Source organism: Oryctolagus cuniculus, chromosome 8 (assembly GCF_051225735.1).
Source record: "Oryctolagus cuniculus isolate XC-2025 breed Fujian yellow rabbit chromosome 8, ASM5122573v1, whole genome shotgun sequence".
NCBI lineage: Eukaryota > Metazoa > Chordata > Mammalia > Lagomorpha > Leporidae > Oryctolagus > Oryctolagus cuniculus.
Window position 1 is genome coordinate 96,712,740 of NC_142874.1, and position 24,037 is coordinate 96,736,776.

General features: G+C 38.4%; 1 protein-coding gene across 7 annotated transcripts in view; it reads right to left on the bottom strand.

Moving 5' to 3' along the window:
- Positions 1-24,037, bottom strand: part of RAP1GDS1 (Rap1 GTPase-GDP dissociation stimulator 1) — a 167,569-nt gene that overhangs the window by 96,675 nt on the left and 46,857 nt on the right. For all 7 annotated transcript variants that reach the window (XM_070047837.2, XM_070047841.2, XM_070047840.2 and 4 more), the window contains one exon: positions 38-160. In XM_070047837.2, the coding sequence (XP_069903938.1) occupies positions 38-160 (123 nt within the window). The remainder of the gene's footprint in view (positions 1-37; positions 161-24,037) is intronic.

Here is a 24,037-nt window from a genome sequence, read left to right on the forward strand (position 1 = left end):
ATGTTCCCAGCAGAAAAGTTCTTGAGGAAAACCTCACCATTTTTGGCTACTTCTGCTATGATGTTAGCTACTTTGGCTGTGCAGGAAGACTGTGGAGTCAACAGATTTGCAAACAATTGAAGTATTCCACTTCCTTGTATTTTTTCACTCGTTTCCATATCTGAAAGAGAAAGATACAAAGAGTTTCAATGAAAATCTTTAAGGCTAATGCTGACAACTTTATCTATTGCAAATTCTTCTACAATTTTCCCAGTTCATAATAGGTATTATAGTTTTAAGATACACTCAAATGTATGCTTAAATAAAATTACCTTCTGTTCCCAATCTGCTTTTGAGTTTTAATCTGCACAAAAACACTTCACAATATTGTATTCTGTCTATCTATGGCCAAACTACAAAGAGATTCTTATTAAATATATCATTAGCAAACCAATGATACCTTTCCATGTAAGTTGCAACCCTCACTTTTCAGAGCAGGAATGCTTTTTTCTCTATTTCTTTTGAATTCATAGTTATAACAGCATAGTACCACATTTTATGTAAACTATATGGTTCTTTATAATACTACAGCAACACTAAACAGCAGAAGTTAGTGGCAATCAGAACTCCACTTGGAGATTCAGAAATAAAAGGTCTCTGCTTTCTTTTTGTTAAAATATAAATGAAGAGCATATAAAACAAAGGGTCTTCATGTCTGTTATTGAAAGAACAACCTATTAAAATAATAGATAACAGCAGTACTTGGAGTAATGATGTAAGTAAAGAAAAGTTCAAGGAAGTAAAATTAATACATGTGAACAATGCAGGGAAGTGATGACAGAATTCTCAATCAACTTTAGTTAGAAAAATCATTGCCCAAATTTCTATCACTTCTGCTAAACAAGCAAAGCTAAATCAGGCCGGCGCTGCAGCTCACTAGGCTAATCCTCCACCTTGCGGCGCTGGCACATCGGTTGGGGTGCCGGATTCTGTCCCGGTTGCCCCTCTTCCAGGCCAGCTCTCTGCTGTGGCCAGGGAGTGCAGTGGAGGATGGCCCAAGTACTTGGGCCCTGCACCCCATGGGAGACCAGGATAAGTACCTGGCTCCTGCCATCGGATCAGCATGGTGCGCCGGCCGCAGTGCGCCGGCCATTGGAGGGTGAACCAATGGCAAAAAGGAAGACCTTTCTCTCTGTCTCTCTCTCTGTCCACTCTGCCTGTCAAAAAAAAAAAAAAAAAAAAAAAAAAAAAAAAAAGCTAAATCATACTTATCAATGTTAGTGTCTTAGACTAGAAGTCATAACTACAAATACCAAGGAATAAATGCAATAAAGAAGCCCCAAAATGTCTTAAGTATGCGGCAGCTGATATGATGATGTGATCAAATGAGCAGGAAAACCATTTTAACAGAATAGTTTTAGGAAGTCCACAAAAAGTAATGTATTTCTTTATAAATGTACTGATTATTTAATAACATAGTTTTCAATCTGTGGGTCCCAATTCTTTTAAAGGTTTATTTATTTGAAAGTCAGAATTAGATAAAGAGGGAGAGACAGAAAGAGATCTTCCATTCACAGGTTCACTCCCCAAATGGCTGCAATGTCCAGAGCTGGGCCAGGCTGAGCCAGGAGCCAGGAGTTTCATCCAGGACTCCCACATGGATGGCAGGGGCTGTGGCACTTGAGCCATCTTCTGCTGCTTTCTCAGACACCTTAGCAAAGAGCTGGACTGGAAGCGGAGCAGCCAGTATTTCAACAGGTGCCCACATGGGATGCAGGCATGACAGGTGACGGCTTTACCTGCTATACCACAGCACCAGCCCCCAGCAATTTCTTAAAAGAGTAATACACTTAACAACAAAAATGAAAAATACAAAAGAAATTGCAAATAATAAGATGAAGCACTGCTAGTGAAATTGTGGTTTGAATTATGTGCATGCACATGTAACTGTACATGAAAGCATTACCATTTGTAAAAAGTATTTCTAATCATGAGCCTTGGTCAAAGAAGCTAAAAATCACTGTCCCAGGTACTTCTTGATTATCCAGGATTCTAAGTTAAAGACACATATCTAAAAATTAAGGTTTTAAGAACATCTGAAAATCTAATACCTAAGACCAATTAACTAAAATTTTCACTTTAAGCAAAAAGCCAAATGGAACTGACTTCAACTGTCATGCTAAAATGCTTTCTTTTATGAACACTGGTACCAGAAGCTCAACATTAGAACACTGGGACAGACTGCCCCAGGGGTCTAGCCCCACCATCTGCTGGTGCTGGAATGACAGCAAGAGTCTGACATAAGGCACGAATCATGATTAGATGTGATTAGGCATTTGCGTGTGTAGAGGTTAGCAGTGTAACTGCAAATCCTTCATGCATATCTCATTTTAACTATAACTAAAATAATGGCTTAATATCAGAGCTGAAAGTCAGGGGCAGAGTGAAACAAAGCAAACTCCTGTATGCTGATGAGATATCTCTTTTTCTTTTTTAAAACAATTTTATTTATTTATTTGAGAGGCAGAGTTACAGACAGAGGGAGAGACAGAAAGGTCTTCCATCTGCTGGTTCACTCCCCACATGTCCACAAATGGCTGGAGCTGAGCTGATCCAAAGCCAGGAACCAGGAGTTTCTTTAGGGTCTCCCATGAGGGTGCAGGGGCCCAGGTACTAGCGCCATCTTCGCCTGCTTTCCCAGGCCATTAGAAGAGAACTGGATTGGAAGAAGAGCAGCTGAGACATGAACTGGCACCAATATGGGATGCTGGTAACATAGGCAGAGGCTTAGTCTACTATACCACGGCGCCAGGTCCCATTGACGAGATTTTCTGCAGATTACAACTGAAGGAATTGGGAAAATAACTACTAAAACTGGAATCAAGAATTTGGGAATAGTAATTTCATAATGTTACCATCAGAGTAATAAAAGGGAAAGCATATCTAATTTTTTCATATAAATATGATTTCCCATTTTAAAAAAAATCTAAGAGGAATTATATTTACCTGCTAGCCTATGGATTTCCATATAGGTTCAGAATTTTAAAATTAAGTGTTCCTTTTCCCTTTTACATAAAAACATAAATAACAAAATACTGTTCACCACTAAAATGCCACTCTGTCTAACAAATAACTACAAATTTTTAACCTCATCTCATATATGGCTTCTGCACTGGCATTCTATAGCATCTCAAAAGGTGTATTTACTTGTGAACTAATAGGTGTTCCTAGATATTTGAAAGCACCCTTGAAATGGTTTTAAAGGGGCATTACGAAGGGCAGGCATTTGGCCTAGTGGTTAAGATGCCTGCACTCCAAACTGGAGTACCTGGGGAAGACACCTGTACTTGACTCCTGACGTCACCTTGCTAATACACACCTGGGGGGGGGGGCAGTAGTTATGGATTAAGCAAATGGGTTCCAACCACCCACATGGGAAACATGGACTGTAGTTCCTGAACCAGGTTCTACCCAGCTAAGTCCTGGCCATTGTGGGAATGTGGGGTGTGAACCAGTGAATATGAGCTGACATACACACTCGCTCACTCTCTAAAAAAGCAGCCAAAAAAATTTTTTTTAGATTTATTTATTTTTTACTTGAGAGTCAGAGTTTCACAGAGGGGAGAGGCAGAGAGAGAGAGAGAAAGAGCACGCGAGCGAGAGAGAGAGCGAGCTTCCATCCGATGGCTCACTCCCCAATTGGCCGCAACGGCTGGAACTGCGCCGATAAGAAGCCAGAAGCCAGGAGCCAGGAGCTTCCTCTGGGTTTCCCACGCGGATGCAGGGGCCCAAGGACTTAGGCCATCTTCCACTGCTATCCCAGGCCACAGCAGAGAGCTGGATCAGAAGTGGAGCAGCCAGGACTAGAACCAGCGCCCATATGAGATGCTGGCACTTCAGGCCAGGGCGTTAACCTGCTGCACCACAGCACAGGGCCCCAGCTAAAAATTTTTTTTAAAAGGCAGAGGTTGATGTTTGCAGGTACAAATAAATGGCTATTTGTTGAAAGGAAAGAAGGAAGGGAGGGAGGGAGGAAATCATACACTATGACCAGGAGTCCTTAAAAAAGGGTAGATTACCTGTCAAATAAATAAAAATAAAAAAGGTAGATTTTCATTATATTTAGCCAGACTATTATTAACATTTAGCTACAATCCTTTTAAAATGTTTGCAAGAATCGATTCCACAGCTTTCTCCCCCTTCACATCTAGGTGTAGTTGTAAAAATGTTAAGAGTATGCCTACAAATTATACACAGCAGGTGGTTCTTGAATTCTCAAGCATGAAGGGCAACTGCTACTCTAAAATAGCAACTGTGGAAGCTACTGCAATAGTCACACTATCACAATAGCCCTTGCTGTCCTGTAAACATGCATTCTGTTTCTGAAACCCTGTCTACACTCCTCCTGACCTCCTGATAGCTCATAATCAACTTACTATCACACTGTCAGTGACTGAAAGGAAAGGTAAACTAGGCAACTTGGCCAGAGAAGCCTTAAAAAAAAAAAAAAAAGAATAAACCAAGACAGGCTACAATGCCATGGAGGGAGAAGTTAAAGCACAACTCATACAACTCCTCAAAGTCAGTTACAGTAGGGGAAATGAAGGAGTAGAGGGAATAGGGAGCATTCATAATTTAAGATGATGGCTTGAGAAAGGCTAAAGTTCCCAAAATGCTGCCAACTAATAATATTAAAATAGTTGGCTTTACAGTTTAATACCAAGAGGAAGTTTTTAAGTGTGCTACTACATAAATTTTAAATGTTATGTTATCTTATAGGCTTCATGAAGATAAACTAATAAAAAATATTTGAATATCAATTTACAGTGAACTCTGCGTTAGAAAAATGGATGATTATTGCTATTGTTGACCCTATTCGTTGAAAAATGTACTTGAGTTAGATTGATGATATAGCTTTGGAGGAATAAAAATGTTTGTTTTACTAGGAGTTATGAGAATAAAGGTACCTTGCTATTACACATCTGAGGGATCCCTGTGGCAGATGGTGTTATGAGACAAGTTTTCTGTAAGGACTCACACTTGGTATTGACTACAAGGACTGGGCATATGACTCAAATGGTTATGGGTATCTTGGTCTCTGGGGATTTATTTTTTACTGGTAGGTATTTAAAATGTGGTTTAAAAAGACTGTCTTTGGTTCTGGGCAGTCTGATCCAAATCCAAAGTTTCATTTACCACCACCCAGGCAAGGCTCAAATCCTCTCTTTTATCCAACAGAAAATAAAACATTTACACTCAATATATCATAAATACTTCAAATTTAACATGCCCTGATTCAAACTGACTCTTTCCTTTAAACCATCTTCTGGACTCTATTTCAGTGAATAGTGAGGAATCCACCTACATCAGAAGCCACAAAATAATTAAAAAATGTTTTAGTAAATGGTTTTCTACAACCACATCTAATCAGAATGCAAGTCTCTTAGATCCTATCTCACCAGGGTCTTTTGCATACAGTCTTTTCTTTCTACATTTATGTTGCTTCAAGTTCTCAGTGTGGACCTTTATTACATGCAACAGCCTCCTCATGAGTCTCCCTAACTCTTGCTTGCTTGCTGTCCAATATGTCATCAACAGTGAAATCAGAATACATTTCTGGAAATGCAAATATTATGTTACTCATCTACATGTTTAACCCAAACCAATCGATTTATTTCATAACTGCATTATGCACATGATTTTGCCTCTCTGAATTGCTGTGTCACCCACCCTGTCTTCCCAGCTAATTCCTACTCAGACTCACACTGTCCTCATTCAGAGCTACCTGACTGAAAGCCATTTAATCTTTTAAATGATATCTATTATAAGAACTTGGTACCTTGACTTTATATTGAGTACTTTTAAATTGAAAAGCATTTTCAAATATATTATCATTTCACTTTTAAAAGGCATGTAAGATAGGTATGAAGATCTTGTTCTTCAAGTTATAAATAAGACCACATGACATACTGGTTATACTGGAAGAGGAATAGAAACTAACTCTGATTCCTGGTCCAGTGCTCTTCCAACAACAACTGTCATTGAGGAGACAGATGCTGATGACAATACCTTGACTGCCAAATTATTACACAAAATACATTTGTAATTAACATGTTTTATAAATGTAAAAATTAAGACAACTGAGTGAGAAAAGGATGTAGGGTATTTTAGGAGAGATAAATCAAGGCAATAATTAAAACAGAGGACGGAAACTGCATATACATATAGTGAAGCTGGGTTAAAACATAAACAGAAATATGCTGAGTATCAGTAGATTAAGGTAAAAGCCCAACAAATGGGAAGTTAATAGTTCTACAAGAAAACTGGCAAGGAGGTGGGGAGATGAATAAAATGGCATTTTTTTTCCACTGATGAGATATTTACAAAGATCTGACATCTAGCTTGCATATTCTTTCTTCTGACTCAACAAGTCTATTGTTAAGGCTTACCACAGTCTTTTTTGACATATAAAATTCTCATTTCTAGTATTTCAGTGTGTTTTCTTTTTAAAAAACTCAATCTCACAGGCAAATTTTTTATCCATGTCATGTATGGATTTCTTGAACCATGACACACTGCAGCCAAGCTTGCAACAGTAAAACAGATTCTCAATGATGCACAAGAAAAAAAACAGGAATACTTTCAGAGGATCTCCAATTAGACTCACAGCTGATTTCTCATCAGAAACACTACAGGCTAGGAAATAAGGGAAATACATAGTCCAAGTCTTAAAAGAAGGTGAACCCAGAATGCTGTACCCCACAAACTCTCATTTATAAATGAAGGTGAAATAAAGAGCTTCCATAACAAACAGGAATTGAAAGAATTTGTCATCATTCACCCATTCTTACAAATGATGCTTAAGGATGTGCTAAACACAGTCATCATTATGAAAAACGTGAATGCAGAAAATCTCCGAGTGACAGTACAAAGGAAATCCAAAGCAACCAGTATTTATGGAAAATGGCAGGGCGAAGTTATCACTTAGCAAAAGTAACCTTGAAGGTAAATGGACTCAACTCTCCAGTTAAAAGATACAGACTGGATGAATGGATTAAAAATAAGACCCATCTATTTGCTGCCTACAAGAAACACATCTCGATAACAAAGATACACAACAACAAAACCACAGCCAGCATCATAATGAAAGAGGAAATGCTGGAAACATTTCCACTAAGATCTGGAACCAAATAAGGATGCCCACTTTTATCATTGCTATTAATGTATTTCTGGAAATTTTAGCAAGAGCCATTAAGCAAGAAAAAGACATTAAAGGGATACAATTTGGAAAGGTGGAAGTAAAATTATACCTGTTTGCAAATGACAAGATTCTACATATAAGGGAAACAAAACACCTTACTACAGACCTCTGGCACTCATAAGAGAGTTTAGTAAAGTTGCAGGACATAAAACTAACATAGAAAAGTAAATAGCCTTTGTAAACACAGACAATGCCATGGGTGAGAAAGAATTTCTAAGATCAATCCCATTAACCATAGCTACAAAAAAAATTAAATACCTTGGAATAAAATTAATCACAGATGTGAAAGACCACTATAATAAAAATTACAAAACATTAAAAAAGAGAAAACACCAAAAAATGGAAAAATCTTCCACATTCATTGATTAGAAGAATTAATATCATCCAAATGTCCATACTACCAAAAGCAATTTGCAGATTCAATGTCATCCCAATCAAACTACCAACAACATTCTTTTCAGATCTAGGAAAAAATGATGCTAAAATTCATACAGAAACACAAAGGACTCTGTATAGCTAAAGCAGTCATGAACAACAAAAACAAATCAGGGGCATCACAATACCAGAATTCAAGACATACTACAGGGCAGTTACAATCAAAACTGAAAAATCTTCCATGCTCATGGATTGGAAGAATCAATATCATCAAAATGTCCATTATCCCAAAAGCAATTTATACATTCAATGCAATACCAATCAAAATACCAAAGACATTCTTCTCAGATCTGGAAAAAATGATGCTGAAATTCATATGGAGACATAGGAGACCTCGAATAGCTAAAGCAATCTTGTACAACAAAAACAAAGCTGGAGGCATCACAATACCAGATTTCAGGACATACTACAGGGCAGTCAAAAACAACGAAACCCGGTCATTTGCAACAAGATGGAGGAATTTGGAAAACATCCACTTTTCTACGAATATAAACCAAACAACAAAAACGTACATGGGTAGCAGGCATTTGACCAGGTGGTTATGATATTCCTTATGACACCTGCATCCCATATCAAGAATGCCTGAGTTGGAGTCCCAGCTCCACTTCTGGTTCCAGTTTCCTTCTAATAGGTACTCTGGGAAGAAGGTGATGGCTCTAATAGCTGTCCCTGCCATCCACTTGGGACACCTATATTGAGGTCTTGGCTCCTGAACATTTGGGAAATGAACTAGTAGGTGGGGGTTCTGTTTCTCTTTCTCTCTCTCTCTAACCCTCAAATAAGTAAAATACTTTTTAAAAGATATAGCAAGTAAAAAAGCTGAAGGGTCATTTAAATCAACATACTGTAATCTTGGCCAAGGGGCAGGGGAACAGATGGATGACTAATACCTTAATAAGAAGTATTGAATAATAGATAACTTCCATTGTTACCGGCCATGCAAAATAATATGATGTAGTCATTAAAAACATAATTTTAAAACATCATGAATAAATGCTCTAAAATATATTTTAAAAAAGGAACCACATTTATATGGCATGATTCAAATTTTATAAAATAAAAAAATAAAATAAAAACAAAAATTTTCCACATTTTTTCAAATACTACAGAAACTGCTTCCATTATTTTATAAGCAAAATGGTTATTTTGAAATTTGTGTTTATCAAAATATATTGCAAGTAACAGAAATTACTATACTGTTCTTCAATGGAGGAATTTATCAGCTTACAGATCACATAACTGATAATTCTAGGAGCAATCTTCATAAATGGTTTAATGAGGGTTATTCCTCCATTGCTCTGAAATCTTAACCTTCTCTTCTTCTGTATGTTGACACTGTCATTAAACTAGCTAATATCACTGTAGACACAATAACTATACCAGCTCTAGGTCTTATAGACAGAGACCACACAATCCAAAGCAACACACATTTTTCTCTACAGTTCACATGACTAAGAAAGTATACACGGCTGGTGCCGCGGCTCAATAGGCTAATCCTCCGCCTGCAGTGCTGGCACACCAGGTTCTAGTCCCGGTCAGGGCGCTGGATTCTGTCCTGGTTGCCCCCCTTCCAGGCCAGCTCTCTGCTGTGGCCCGGGAGTGCAGTGGAGGATGGCCCAAGTCCTTGGGCCCTACAACCGCATGGGAGACCAGGAGAAGCACCTGGCTCCTGGCTTCCAATCAGCGCGGTGTGCCGGCCACAGTGGCCACTGGAAGGTGAACCAATGGTAAAGGAAGACCTTTCTCCCTGTCTCTCTCTTACTGTCCACTCTGCCTGTCAAAAAAATAATAAAATAAATAAATAAATAAATGAAAGTATAGGCTATGTGCTTTCACCAGATGAGTGGCAAGTCAAGCATCGTTCTGTTTAGGCCTAAGTTAAGTTCTGTGAATGGATCCTGTAATTTAAAGGGAGGAGGTGAGGGTTATCTCACTCAAATCTCATGGCAAGAAGTAGTAAAAAAAAAAGAGATAATAAAATCAGAAATACAAAGCATAAAAGCAGCAAAGTGATAATAATGATCTGTAGTGATTTATCTTTGCTTTATTTTAAAAACCTCAATGAAAAAGAAGGCAAATCTAACTAAGAAAAACCATATTGGCTTAAGTAAAGTTGAGAACTTTCTTAAGTTTTGCGGGCGTAAATTACAATTTCCTTTCAAGTAAAATCCCAGAGAACAGAATTTCAGTCATCAAAAGAGGTTCAAGAAAAGGGTTTGAGGGGCCAGTATTACGGCGCCTGTGTTAATCCTCCACCTGCTATGCCATCATCCCATATCGGAGCAACAGTTCCAGTCCTGGCTGCTCTACTGCCAATTCAGCACCCTGCTAATGAAATTGGGAAAGCAGCAGCAGATGGCAGAAGTACGTGGGCCCCTCTCACCCACACAGGATACCAGGCTCCTGGCTTTGGCCTGGTCCTGTACTGGCCATTGAAGCCATCTGAAGAGTGAACCAGCTGATGCAAGATCTTTGTCTCTCCCTGTCACTCTGCCTTTCAAATAGCATAAATCTTAAAAACAGTGGTGGGGTTGGAGAATGAGGAAGCCAAAAAAGATACAACTGACCAAGAACAAATTTGATGTTAATGTCCCCAAGTTTAAAAAAGTGACTTTTTGAGATTCGATGACTGTTTACAGCTCTTGTCTCTTCTGATGAAGAACAGTGTTTTTTTTTTTTTGCATACTTTTTGTTGAAATCTTTCACTCAGTATAGAGTTAACTTTATGATTATTAAGTAAACTCAAAGTAGTAGATCTTTGTAAAAATAAAAGTAAAACAGAAGGAGGAGGAGGAAGGGCTGGAGCTTGGGCAGGAGGGAGGGTACGGTGGGAAATACCACTGAGTTCCTAAATCTGTAAATATGAAATAGATGAAACTTGTATAACTTAAATAAAATTTTTAAAAATACTAAAATGATAAAAATCAATAACGTTATATGACTCTTCTGGGTGAAGATTTCAAAATATTAGAATAAAATATAGGCTGTAAAAACAAGATTTATTGACTGTAAAATATTTTGAGGAAGTTCAGTATTTTAAAAAGTGTTTGTATGTGAGCGGTAAGAATGAAGGGGTGTTCTGAGAAATGAATGCAAAAAAATATCAAACCAAAGCACTTAAAGAAAACTAATATATAGGACCATGACATGAAACTGTGATGGTCAACGAATATGCCAACATAAGACTTTAAGCAAGAGATAAACGATTATTTTATTTTTGTCTACAGACATCAAGAGGGAGCTAATAATTCTATATAAAAATATCTAGCACTGTAACTGAACTGAATCATTCTCAGAAAAACAATCAAGTAAACATTTTCAAACAGTTTTTCTCAATATGTTTTGGCTACAAAAACAACAAAATCCATTAACACTAAACTTTTAAAAGGGGTGAGGAGGCACACCAGCACTGTGGCGTGGCAGGTTAAGCCTCCACCTGCAGTGTTGACATCACATGTGGGTACTGGATCGTGTCCCCGCTGCTCTACTTCCAATCCAGCTCCCTGCTAATGCACCTGGGAGGGCAGTAGAGATTGGCCCAAACAATTGGGCCCTTGTACTAATGTGGAAGACCTGGATCCTGACCCAACCCTGGCCTTTGTGGCCATTTGGGTAGTGAACCAGTGGATGGAAGCGCTGTCTCTCTCTTTCTCTCTCTGTTTCTGCCTTTCAAATAAATGAAATAAATCTTTAAAACAACAATAACAATAACAAAAAAGGAACATACTTCAGGCTACCACAATCTACCAATAACAAGTAAATATATGTACTGGATTTCATTATCCTTCCAGACTTGCTTTAATTCCCTTTACTACGTCATCTGAGACCCTTAATAAATGTGAGCAAAATGCAGTTATTCCCCAATTCTACCTCCTCCCTTTCACATTTAGCTATAGTTCTTTGGAGACTTTCTTGAAGTACTCTCAGGCAGAAGTGCTTACCTCTCTTTTCCTCACCTTCTGCCCCAAGATACATGGCTTCTTTTATTTTCTTAACTCAAAATATGAGATGTTTTGTCTTCTGGCTTCATTCAAAAATACTTTTTTTTCTTTCCTACCTCTACCATCTGGTGACATTATCCTTGCTCCATAATCATTATTAGCATTCTAATAACCCTCAAGAATACTCTTTTTCTCTCCCCTCTAATTCCTGCCATTTATCCTGAACAACTCTGAACCCATACGAAGTCGTTAATAACTTGGCTTTATGTTCCCTGACTTTAGTAAATGGCCTAACTTCCATTGCTCTTTTAACAGCCTACCATGAAAATCATACTGAGGGTGTCATCCTCATGTAAAATTGCTCTATGCTTGAAAGCTTAAATTAGGAAATCACTTTCTGATCAGTCTTCTATTCTACCATGTCTTTTATTTCTTCACTGGTAAACTTTTAATCTCATTGAAATATCTTCTTTCAACAACTTGTTCTCTCCCTATCAGACCTCTCCATAATTTATTTCAACTTTACCCACTTTGAGTAAAATGATCAATGAGTTCAGCAATTCTAAAATTACACCTGTTTTCTAAAACCCTATCTATCTCCTCTTGCTATTCAGTCTCAACACTGTATGAATCTAGTCATATATTTCTTTTCCTTGACTTAAATATAGCAGGTTTCTTTCATGATTTTTTTTTTTTTTTTGACAGGCGGAGTTAGTGAGAGAGAGAGACAGAGAGAAAGGTCTTCCTTCCGTTGGTTCATCCCTTCAAATGGCTGCTACGGCCAGCGTCTGCGCCGACCCGAAGCCAGGAGCCAGGTGCTTCCTCCTGGTCTCACAGAGGGTGCAGGGCCCAAGGACTTGGGCCATCCTCCACTGCATTCCCGGGCCACAGCAGAGAGTTGGACTGGAAGAGGGGCAACCGGGACAGAATCTGGCGCCCCGACTGGGACTAGCACCAGGAGTGCTGGCGCCACAGGCGGAGGATTAGCCTAGTGAGCCGTGGCGCCGGCCTTTCTTTCATGATTTGATCTCAATCTCCCTTCCTGATTTTCATCTCTTGACCCTTCCCACATATAGCTGTTTACAAGCCAGACCAAGATTCTCAGTTTCTCAGAGGACTAGAGATGTTTCCCAATGCTGTGCTTTTGTACGTGTTACCTCCTTTGCTTTTGCTTCAGGCCCCACATTTACCTGGTGCTATGAACTGGATTTGGCTCCTTAACTCATGGAAATCTGAAGTCCCAAAGACATGTTTTGATGCTAATGACACGATGGAGACTTGATCCAATTCTGGTGTTCAAAGGTGGGGAATTTGGGAAGTGATTAGATTGGATCCGGTTGCTTGGGTGGGGTGCACTGGCTGAGTCATCTTGGCTTAATAAGTACAGAACACAAGGATGAGCATGTTCCTTGTCTTTCTGCTTCATGGTTCACCATGGGATCCTTCCTCTGCACATATTCTGCCTTCCAGCACCCTCATCAATACTCCAGACCCATGAGTTGCCTGATCTCGGACTTGGACTTCCAAGATTGAGTGCTGAAATCTTCTCTGGTAAGTAGCTTTAGTTGTAGTAAATAATAAGAAGCTATTGGATATACCTGGAGAAAGTATATTATATTTTTAAAATTCAACATTCATTGGACCTGCTTATCAAACTTACCCTCTACTTCCCAACACTAACACTCAACATTGTAACTGTTTCTGAGTTGTTAAAATAATTTGGTCATTGAAGACTTGGGAGTGGATAAGATCATTCAAGGAACGACATTTTTTTTACAGTTCCTCTTATGTTAGATAAGATAAAGAGGGCATAAATAATATCCTCAAATATAATTTCTGGTAAGAGAAAGAGGTTAATAAATTATCACAATTCAATGAGATTCATACCACCATGGAGGTTATGTAAAAGGTATAGTGGGGGCTGGCGCCGCGGCTCACTAGGCTAATCCTCCGCCTGCAGCGCTGGCACACCAGGTTCTAGTCCCAGTTCGGGCACCGGATTCTGTCCTGGTCGCTCCTCTTCCTGTCCAGCTCTCTGCTGTGGCCCGGGAGTGCAGTGGAGGATGGCCCAAGTGCTTGGGCCCTGCACTCGCATGGGAGACCAGGAGAAGCACCTGGCTCCTGGCTTCAGATCAGTACGGTGCACCAGCCACAGCGGCCACTGAGGGGTGAACCAACAGAAAAAGGAAGACCTTCCTTTCTGTGTCTCTCTCACTGTCCACTCTGCCTGTCCAAAAAAAAAAAAAAAAAAAAGGTATAGTGAGAGGGAATCGTAGTTGTGTAAATATGGAAATGTGCACTGATAAGGTAACGTTAGAGCTGAGTTTTTAAGGACAATAAAACATATTCTAAACAGAAGAGAAAAACACATACAAAGAAGCAATATCTGAAATTATTAACAGTTGAGTTTAGAGGTCATATTTAATGACAGCATTCTGCCCATTGGGTCACTTTTTGGCTAGCAGCTGAAGGCTACCACTATTGAGAAGTTATAAAAAAAAGATGGTTGGTATTGCTCAAGTCAGAAGAAAAATCAAGTAGTATACAGACAATACACCTATAAAACACCTATTTATCAATCAATGGCCAGGTAACACATCATTCCCTTTGTGAAACTTTCTAAGACTCTTCCATTTGGTTGTAAGTCAAACTGATGTCTTTGTTTCTAACACAGGTTGTAATCAGCTCATCTACACTATCTTAAAATGTGTCTATATGTTATGAATCTATACCATTAAACTCTCCAGAGCAAAGAACTAAGGCATGGTGGTACCTAATTATGTTAGCTGAATACAACTGCATATCATCCCTTAATAGAATTTACAAATGAATAAATGAAAAAAGGTATTCAAAAATAATGAACATATACTGAAATAAGTTTGGATAGAAAGTTATATAAACTGCTATGGTATACTAAAGATGAAGCAACTGAGGGATGATGTAGTAACTGTAATTACTTCTGATAGAAAAGAAGAAAGAACTGAAAAAAGAAATTGCTTTATATTTTAAAGAATTTTTTCATCAAGATCTTTGAATAGTTTCTGTAGAATTACCAATCACTGACTCAAGCAGAGACTAAACTTTGCACTTTGCATTAAGCTAATCAGATCTCAGATTGTATTTTCAAAAGCAAACATATGCAAAAATGTTCTCTAAACCTTTAGAAATCATTGTAGAAAATTACCTTGCCTTTCTATTATCCTTTCTATATATACATATCGGAAAGAAAAAGATGATGAATTCTTCAGTAATTATGAGCCAAATGAAAACATTGCTTACTTCTTTACAACAAAGAGAAAAGATGCCTATCATTCAATATGCAAGCATCTAAAATGAACTCACTTTCCAGAACACTATATGCTACAATCTAGACTTTGACTCCATATATCTAAAAAACAAAACAATAACAAAATTCAAATGTTACTGCCTTTTGGAACCTCATTTTGAGGTTTGTTTCAGTAAGTATCAAAAAGTAGGTCATAAAAACCTCAGTAAAATCAGTTATAGATTCTTCTGTGCAAAGCTCTAATGCTAATGGGATTCCTCCCAGCAGTTATTCCAACACATAAATACTGTGGCAAACAATCCATTTTGCTACTACAGTGGAAATGTATATTCCATTTGTGATGATTTTACCAATTTGGCAAAGCCATATTACTCAGGTGTTTGGTTAAACTTTATTTTGGATGTTCTAGGGTGAGATTACCATTTAAAACAGTGAATTATGAGTAAACCAGACTTGCCCTTCATGATTTAGGTGGGCCCCATCCTTATAGTTGAAGTCCTAAATAGAAGAAAAGACTGCTCTTGTTCAAGCAAGAGGGAATTCTGCTAGCTGCCTTTGTGGACTTGAACTGCAACATCAGCTCTTCCCAGGGTCTTCCCACTCTGCAAATCTGGGCTTCCAGCTTCTATAATCTCAGGAACAAACTCCTTAAAAATCTCTCCCTGTACCACCTTCTGTCTCTCTATACCTACCCACCTATCTACCTACCTTCCTATCCACCCACCCACTCATCTCTTAACAGTTCTAATTCTCTTGAAAACCTTGACTAAAAACCACCAGCTCCTAGAAAAGAGAATCATTTAAGCCCTTCCAACAAATATGTCCACACAAACATTAGGATGCTGTACCATCTTGTAACACTGCACTATACCTCTGTCACCGTAAGACCACCGACTGAAGAAATAAGGGATACAATAGTTACCTTTAAATGTAGAAGGTTTGTTAGGGAGCAAACATTGTATGTTTATCCAGGGGCTAAAAATGGGGCCAGTGTGTAGCAGTTGCAAGGAGGAAAATAAGAGATTAACATTTAAAAGTGCTGTTTTAAATCTTAGGTTTATCAAAAAATGAAACAGATCTTATCATAAAAAATGAAGTCCTTCATAAAGACAGAATAATTATTTGCTAAGGATGAGACAGAAAAGGATTAACAACTGGAGATGAGGTTAGTAAGGTATTTACAAACTGCAAAATTAGATGACAATATCATTAAAATACTGTCCCAGCCCTAAGGCTAGTGAGTTAACAGGCCTGTAGGTATTAGAGCAGACGGTGCTATAAGCTTTGTAAAATCACCTATCTCTTCACTGCTGACCATTATTTATGACCCATCTTCCTCCTGTCTCTGACTTTTGTCTCATCATTCTCCCCATTCCAATTCCATCATTTGTTACATAAAGGTTAAGAATACAGAAATGAGAGAAAAAAAATCTAGAAAAAGCAAGTGCTTTAGTAAAAGATCTTTCTGTATCTGTGTAATAAACACATTTTAATTGAACTTTCATAGGTATTTTTTCCAACAATTTTCTTCCTTTTCTTTCTTTACAAGTATAAAGTCTTCTGCCCTTTAAATAAATACATCTTTAAAAAAGTGTAAAGTCTTAAAATGATATAATAAATTTTACTTTCCTATTTGATAAACAGTTGCTCTTATTTTTTATATTCTTATTTATAAGAAATAGTAAAAACAAAATACTCATTTAAAAAATAGCTACAGACTTCAACAAAATTCCAGACTCTTTTCTTCAAAGGCCTAGCACAATGCTTACATTTATAATCCTCTAGACAGTATGATAGTATCTTATTTATAGATTAGACTAGATAGATTGTGTGAATACTGATATTGTCTTTGATTCATCTTACTCTGCATTCTTTTCAACCCACAAAAAAGTATGTATATTACAATCATATAACTTAAAGTGACAGATCAGTACATCGGCATCTTCTGAAAGCTTAGTAGAAATGCAATTCTTCGACAGCACCCTGAAATTACTGAATCAGAATCTCTGGGTACAAATCCCAGGTATCTGGTTTAACAAGATCTCCAAAGAACTTTCAGTACTCTTAAGTCTGAGAAGGATTGTTCTGGTATGCTGCAATCCAAAAGAAATATGTAAGCCCGGCCATTTGGAGGGTGAACTAACGGAAGGAGGACCTTTTTCTCTGTTTCTCTCTCTCTCGCTCTCTCTCTTTGTCTAACTCTGCCTGTCCGGAAAAAAAAAAAAAAAAGAAAAGAAATATGTAATCCCAATATGTAACTTTAAATTTTTTAGCAGGCATATTTTTAAAAGGTAAAAAGAAGGAGCAGCACTGTGGTGCATCTAGTCAAGCCACTGCCTGCAATGCTGACATCTCATGAGTGTCAGTTCAAGCTCCAACTGCTCCACTTTCCATCCAGCTCCTGGTAATGTGCCTGTGAAGGGAGAGGTAGATGGCCCAAGTGCTTGCGCCCCTGCACCCACGTGGGAGACCTGGATAGAGGTTGTTCCAGTCTTAGCCATTGTGACCATTTAGAGAGTGAACCAGAGGATGAAAGTTTGATCTCTTTCTCTAACTCTCCAATCTCCCTCTCTGTTACTCTCCCTCTCTATAACTCTACCTTTTGAAAAAAATAAATATGTAAATTTTTTAAAAAGAGAAAGCAAAAAGAAACAGATGACATTAAGTTTAATAGATATTTCATTTACACAAAATATCATTTAACATGTAATCAATATAAAAATTAAGTCATTTTATATTCTTACTTTTTAATACAAAGTCTTTGAAATTATACTATGGGAAACGGTGACTTGATCAGCATAGCCCTGACTGTTAATGAACAACTTAATACATTATCCCTCTTAGTAGTTTTTTTGTCTGTTCTACTTAATATGACTGGTTTAATTCTGTAATTAATACACAGTTATTCTTAAGTGTTGAAAATTAACTGAAATGTGATCCCTGTTAAACATAAGAGTGGGAATAAGAGAGGGAAGAGATATATAATTTGGGACATGCTCAAGCTGACTTGCCCCAAATGGTAGAGTTAGAAACATACTAGGGGATTCCAATTCAATCCCATCAAGGTGGCATGTACCAATGCCATCTCACTAGTCCAAGTGATCAATTTCAGTTCACAATTGATCATAATGAAAGGACTAAGAGTCAAAGGGAGCACATAAACAAGTCTAGTACCTGCTAACACTAACCGATAGAATAAATAAAGGGGAGAGTGATCCAACATGGGAAGTGAGATACTCAGCAGACTCATAGAATGGCAGATGTCCTAAATAGCACTCTGGCCTCAGAATCAGCCCTAAAGGCATTCGGATCTGGCTGAAAAGCCCATGAGAGTATTTCAGGCATGGAAAGCCAAGACACTCTGGCAAAAGATCTCTGTGAGTGAGATCCCAGTGGAAAGAACAGGTCATCAAAGAAGGAAGTACCTTTCTCTGAAGGGAGGAGAGAACCTCCACTTTGACTATGACCTTGTCTAAACAAGATAAGAGTCGGAGAACTCAGAGGGCTTCCATAGCCTTGGAAACTCATGACTGGAGCATAGGGAGATAACTGATGCCATAGACAGGAGTGTCAATTGGTAAAGTCAACAACAGGAGTCACTGTGCACTTACTCCTCATGTAGGATCTCTGTCCTTAATGTGCTGTGCATTGAGATTTAATGCTATAACGAGTACTCAAACAATATATTTCACTTTGTGTTTCTATGGGGGTGCAAACTGTTGAAATCTTTACTTAATGCATACTAAACTGATCTTCTGTAAAAAAAAAAAAGAAAGAAATTATCAATTCCTAACTTGACTCTCACTGGGATTAAACATGACAATAGGTCTGATCTGATTTCATCATCATTTAAAAAAATCATCTATTGTTTTTCACTTTATGTTTCTGTGTGGGAGCAAACTATTGAAATCCTTACTTAATGTATACTAAGCTGATCTTCTGTATATTAAGATAATCGAAAATGAATCTTGATGTGAATGGAAGGGGAGAGGGAGTGGGAAAGGGGAGGGTTGTGGGTGGGAGGGACGGTATGGGGGGGAAGCCATTGTAATCCATAAGCTGTACTTTGGAAATTTATATTCATTAAATAAAAGTTAAAAAAAAAAGTGAAATTAGATCCTCATCTAAAATATATATCAAAAACATATTTTTGAACATAATACATATAAATTAATTTTGATAAAAAATATATACTTTACAAAGCAGCTTTTAAAGGAAAAATGATTCAATAGATTTTATTACTTCTCAAAATGTCTCACTGGTAAATTCCTAAGTCCACATAATGATGAAACTTTATTTTATAACACCAAATGTGTACTCAGGAAAGCTGAAATGTAATACTTAAAAGTGAAAGTGTTTATAAACTATGCAAGAAAGCATTCTAGAGGTAATACAACCTCTTGGACTTGACTCACACTGAAAAAGGTAATCTATTCACTACAACAACAACAAAGAAACAACCAATCAAACTGAAAAATGGGCAAAGGACTTTAATAGACAGTTCTCTAAAGAAGAAATACAAATGGCCAACAAATATATGAAAAAGTGTCCAACATTACTAACCATCAGGGAAATGCAAATGAAAACCACAATGAGATATGACCTCACCCGTCAGCATGGCTACAATCCAAAACACGGAGAGTAATAAATACTGGCTAGGCTGTGGAGAAAGAGGAACATTTATACACTGTTGGCAGGAATGTAAATTAGTGTAGCCACTGTGGGAAACAATGCAGAGATTTCTTTAAAAACTAGAAACAGTCTTTCCATAGGAAGTGGCAATCTCACTACAGGATATATTCCCAAAAGACTTGAACACAATGTATCAAACAGATATCACCATGTTTATAGCAGCACTGTTCACAATAGCCAAAATTTGGAATTAATCAAGGTGTCAGTCATCAGATGAATGGATAAAGAAAATGTAATATATATGCACAGTGGAACACTATTCAGCTATAAAAAAAAAAAAAAGAATGGAATTCTACAATTTGAAGCAAAATGGACACAACTGGTGGCCATCATGTTGAGTGAAATAAGCCAGACCCAGAAAGACAAATATACATATTTTCCTTTATATGTGGGAGCCAAATTTTAAAAAAGAAGGAAAGAGACAGAGAGAGAGGGAGAAACGTCTGTATCAGTGTTGCTGCAAATACAGTTTTGTAAAACTTTGTTTTAATATTTGTGAAACTAATGGTTAAGGATGTTATACTACTACAGTTCTTTTTTTTTTTTTTTTTTTTTTTTTTTTTTTTTTGACAGGCAGAGTGGACAGTGAGAGAGAGAGACAGAGAGAGAAAGGTCTTCCTTTGCCGTTGGTTCACCCTCCAATGGCCGCCGCTGCAGCCGGCGCACCGCGCTGATCCTGGCAGGAGCCAGGAGCCAGGTGCTTTTCCTGGTCTCCCATGGGGTGCAGGGCCCAAGCACCTGGGCCATCCTCCACTGCACTCCCTGGCCATAGCAGAGAGCTGGCCTGGAAGGGGGGCAACCGGGACAGAATCCGGCGCCCCGACCGGGACTAGAACCCGGTGTGCCGGCGCCGCAAGGTGGAGGATTAGCCTATTGAGCCACGGCGCCGGCTCAGGATGTTATACTACTACAGTTCTAATGATCTGTGATTACTTTAAAATTTGCTATTTATGGGTGAAATGGTCATTTTTCCATTAAATTATTGTTTATAACTATTGTCTATATTCCTACCAAACCAGCTTTCTGCTTTTTTACTTGTAAACTTCTTATTTAAGTGAAATATTAAGCCTTTTTACTGTAATGTAAATTTACAATGTGTTAGCTCAAAAACAAAAAGAAAGGGAAAAGAAAGGAGGGTGGGAGGGAGAGAGAGAAGGGAGAGGGAGGGAGGAAGGGAATATTATGTTTTCAGAATAGTATCTACAAACCATATTGAATCTGCTAAAGTAACTAAAAATACAAGTTTTTTAATAAACAGTTGCTACATATAAAAAAAAGAAAGAAAAAATACATTCTCATATGTAAAATAAAAAAGTTCCAATAACAATATTTATATAGCATAAAAAAATAAGATTAGAGGTGGGCCCTTTTTGGTCAGTGAGTTAAGTCACCCTAATGACTGGATTAATGGTGTCATGGGTTAGGCTTAGAATGCTGCCATCCATTATGTGAGGATCCTGTAACAAGGCATCATCAATGAGGTGCAGCACATCAGCTCACTTCAAACCTGCTAGTGCCTTAATTCTGGACTTGTCAGGGCCAGAGCTGTTGTGCAGCAGGGAAAGCTGCCACCTCCAATGCCAGCATCCCATGTGGACACCAGTTCAAGTCCTGTCTGCTCCACTGGGGATCCAGCTCCCTGTTAATAGCCTGGGAAAAGCAGCAGAGGATCCCAAAGTGCTTGGGCCTCCATCACCTACATGGAAGACCTGGAAGAAGCTCCTGGCTGCTAGCTTCAGCCTGGCCCAGCTCTGTTATTGTGGCCATCTGGGGAGTGAACCAGCAGTTGGAAGACATTCTCTCTCTCTTTCTCTTTCTCTCTCAAACAAATAAACAAATATTTCAAAGAAAGAAAGAAAACAAAGTTCTATTATTTATAAATTACCCAACCTGTCATATTGCTACATTAGCACAGACTGACACATTAGTTTAGTATTTATAGTAGTCTCCCTCTTTTTCCCAGGGTGTATGTTACAAGATCCACAGAGGATGCCTGAAACTGCAGACAAAATCAAACTCCAAATATATCATGTTTTTTCCAACTCACACATACCTATAACAATGTTTAATTTATAAATCAGGTGTAGTAAGAGAATAAAAATACTGGGGCTGGCACTGTGGCGCAGTGGGACGACGCCCTGGCCTGAAGTGCCGGCATCCCATATGGGCGCCGGTTCAAGACTCGGCTGCTCCACTTCCAATCCAGCTCTCTGCTATGGCCTGGGAAAGCAGTAGAAGATGGCCCAAGTCCTTGGGCCCCTGCACCCACATGGGAGACCAGGAGGAAGCTCCTGGCTCCTGGCTTCAGACTGGCGCAGCCCCAGCCATTGCAGCCAATTGGGGAGTGAACCAGCAGATGGGAAGACCTCCATCCTCCCCACCCTATAACTCTGACTTTAAAAAAAAAAAAAAAAAAAAAAAAAGGGCCGGCGCCGTGGCTCAATAGGCTAATCCTCCACCTTGCGGCGCCGGCACACCGGGTTCTAGTCCCGGTCGGGGCGCCGGAGTCTGTCCCGGTTGCCCCTCTTCCAGGCCAGCTCTCTGCTATGGCCAGGGAGTGCAGTGGAGGATGGCCCAGGTGCTTGGGCCCTGCACCCCATGGGAGACCAGGAAAAGCACCTGGATCCTGGCTCCTGCCATCGGATCAGCACGGTGCGCCGGCTGCAGCGGCGACCATTGGAGGGTGAACCAACGGCAAAAGGAAGACCTTTCTCTCTCTCTCTCTCTCTCTCACTGTCCACTCTGCCTGTCAAAAAAAAAAAAAAAGAGTCAAATAGCAATGGAGAGTTATCTCCTTCTGGAGATTGCAAATAATGAGAATTTTTTTGACTCTTATGAAGTATAATGTTTTGAAGAAAATCAGACAGCAAACAGCATGAACCAGCACAGTCATATCTACCTTCTGTTACGTAACCTCATGGCTTGTGAGGGTTTCATGATGGTCTTTCTCATTCTTCCAATCAGATTCAAGCCTTTTTCCATGTTGCCTTTCAACAAATTCCTGTCCTCTCCCTTCTGCTATATAGATTTAAGCACACAGATCATAATTCAGCACTACACACTGTCTCACCCTTAGAATCTAACCCCAGAACAATGAATTTAAATTTCCTTTTAAAATGTCTTCACCCTACACTGAACAACCTAATCATAATATATTTATTCATGAAATATGAATAAGTTCATATTATTTCACTTCTAAGCTGCATTTTCCATCATATATTTTCTGGCTCAACTCAGAAATCCACTTTAATCAGTTACTACACAATCCAAGAAATGTCAGCCTATAAGCCTCAATAAAGCATTTGTAAATATAAGATGTAAGAAATGTGTTGAAACAAAATCTTGTTTCAAATTCCTACATTTTATATTCTTTTTTCTGGTAATAAGTCTGAAATTCAGTTACATATTTTACACTTACAGCTTGCCACATTTCAGGTTAGCCTTATTTCAACTGTTCTACAGCCATGTCAGAGAATGGTTACTGTAACGGACAAAGATTCTTCTGGAGGTGAATGAGTACAGTATTTCCTGTGGTTTTTTTTTTTTTTTTTGATATCTTTGCTATTTATTGAGCAGCTTGTCTCAATATAAAGTTCTTATTACTTGAGTTAAATGAAAATATTGCTTCATTATTGAAATGTGTATTGCTACTGAGAAGTCTGATGCCTTTCTGATTTTCTTTCCTTTGTAAATTTTACTTGATCTTTTCTATATTACTATCCTTACAATTTCTTCCTTTGTACTTTTTTTCCTTTGAAATTGAAATTATTACTCTATTTTGTCTTTTAAGTTGACTGCTCTAGCCAATTTTCACAAGTACATAGTAGGCCTTTTTAATATGTAGATGCTGATTTTCCTTGACTTCTAGAAAACTTACAAGTTTAGTATCTCCTCTGTTACCTTTTTCTGTCTTCTTAAGAACTCCAATTTCATGCATGGTGGATCTTTTTTGTTGTCTTCTACACTGATCATCTTTTGTTTGAACCTTTATTTTGTTTTCATTCTTTTGCATGTTCTCATCCCTTCCTTATTGCCCCTTATAAAATTTTCAAATGCTGTGGCCTGCACTGTGGCATAGTGGGCTAAGCCTCCACTTGCAGCACCAGCATCCAGTATGGGCAGTGGTTCCAGTCTCAGCTGCTCCTCTTCCAATCCAGCTCTCTGCTATGGCCTGGGAAAGCAGTAGAAAATAGCCTAAATGCTGGGCCCCTGCACCCACTTGGAAGAACCAGAAGAAGCTCCTGGCTTCGGATTAGCCCACCTCCAGCTGTTGCAGCCATCTGGGGAGTAAACCAGTGAATGGAAGACCTTTCTCTCTGTCTCTCCCTCTGTATGTAACTCTACCTCTCAAATAAATATAATTTTCAAATGCCTCTACTCTTCTTTCCATATCTTACAATTTATTCCTAATTTTAAAATGATTCAGTCATTTTTTCATGAATT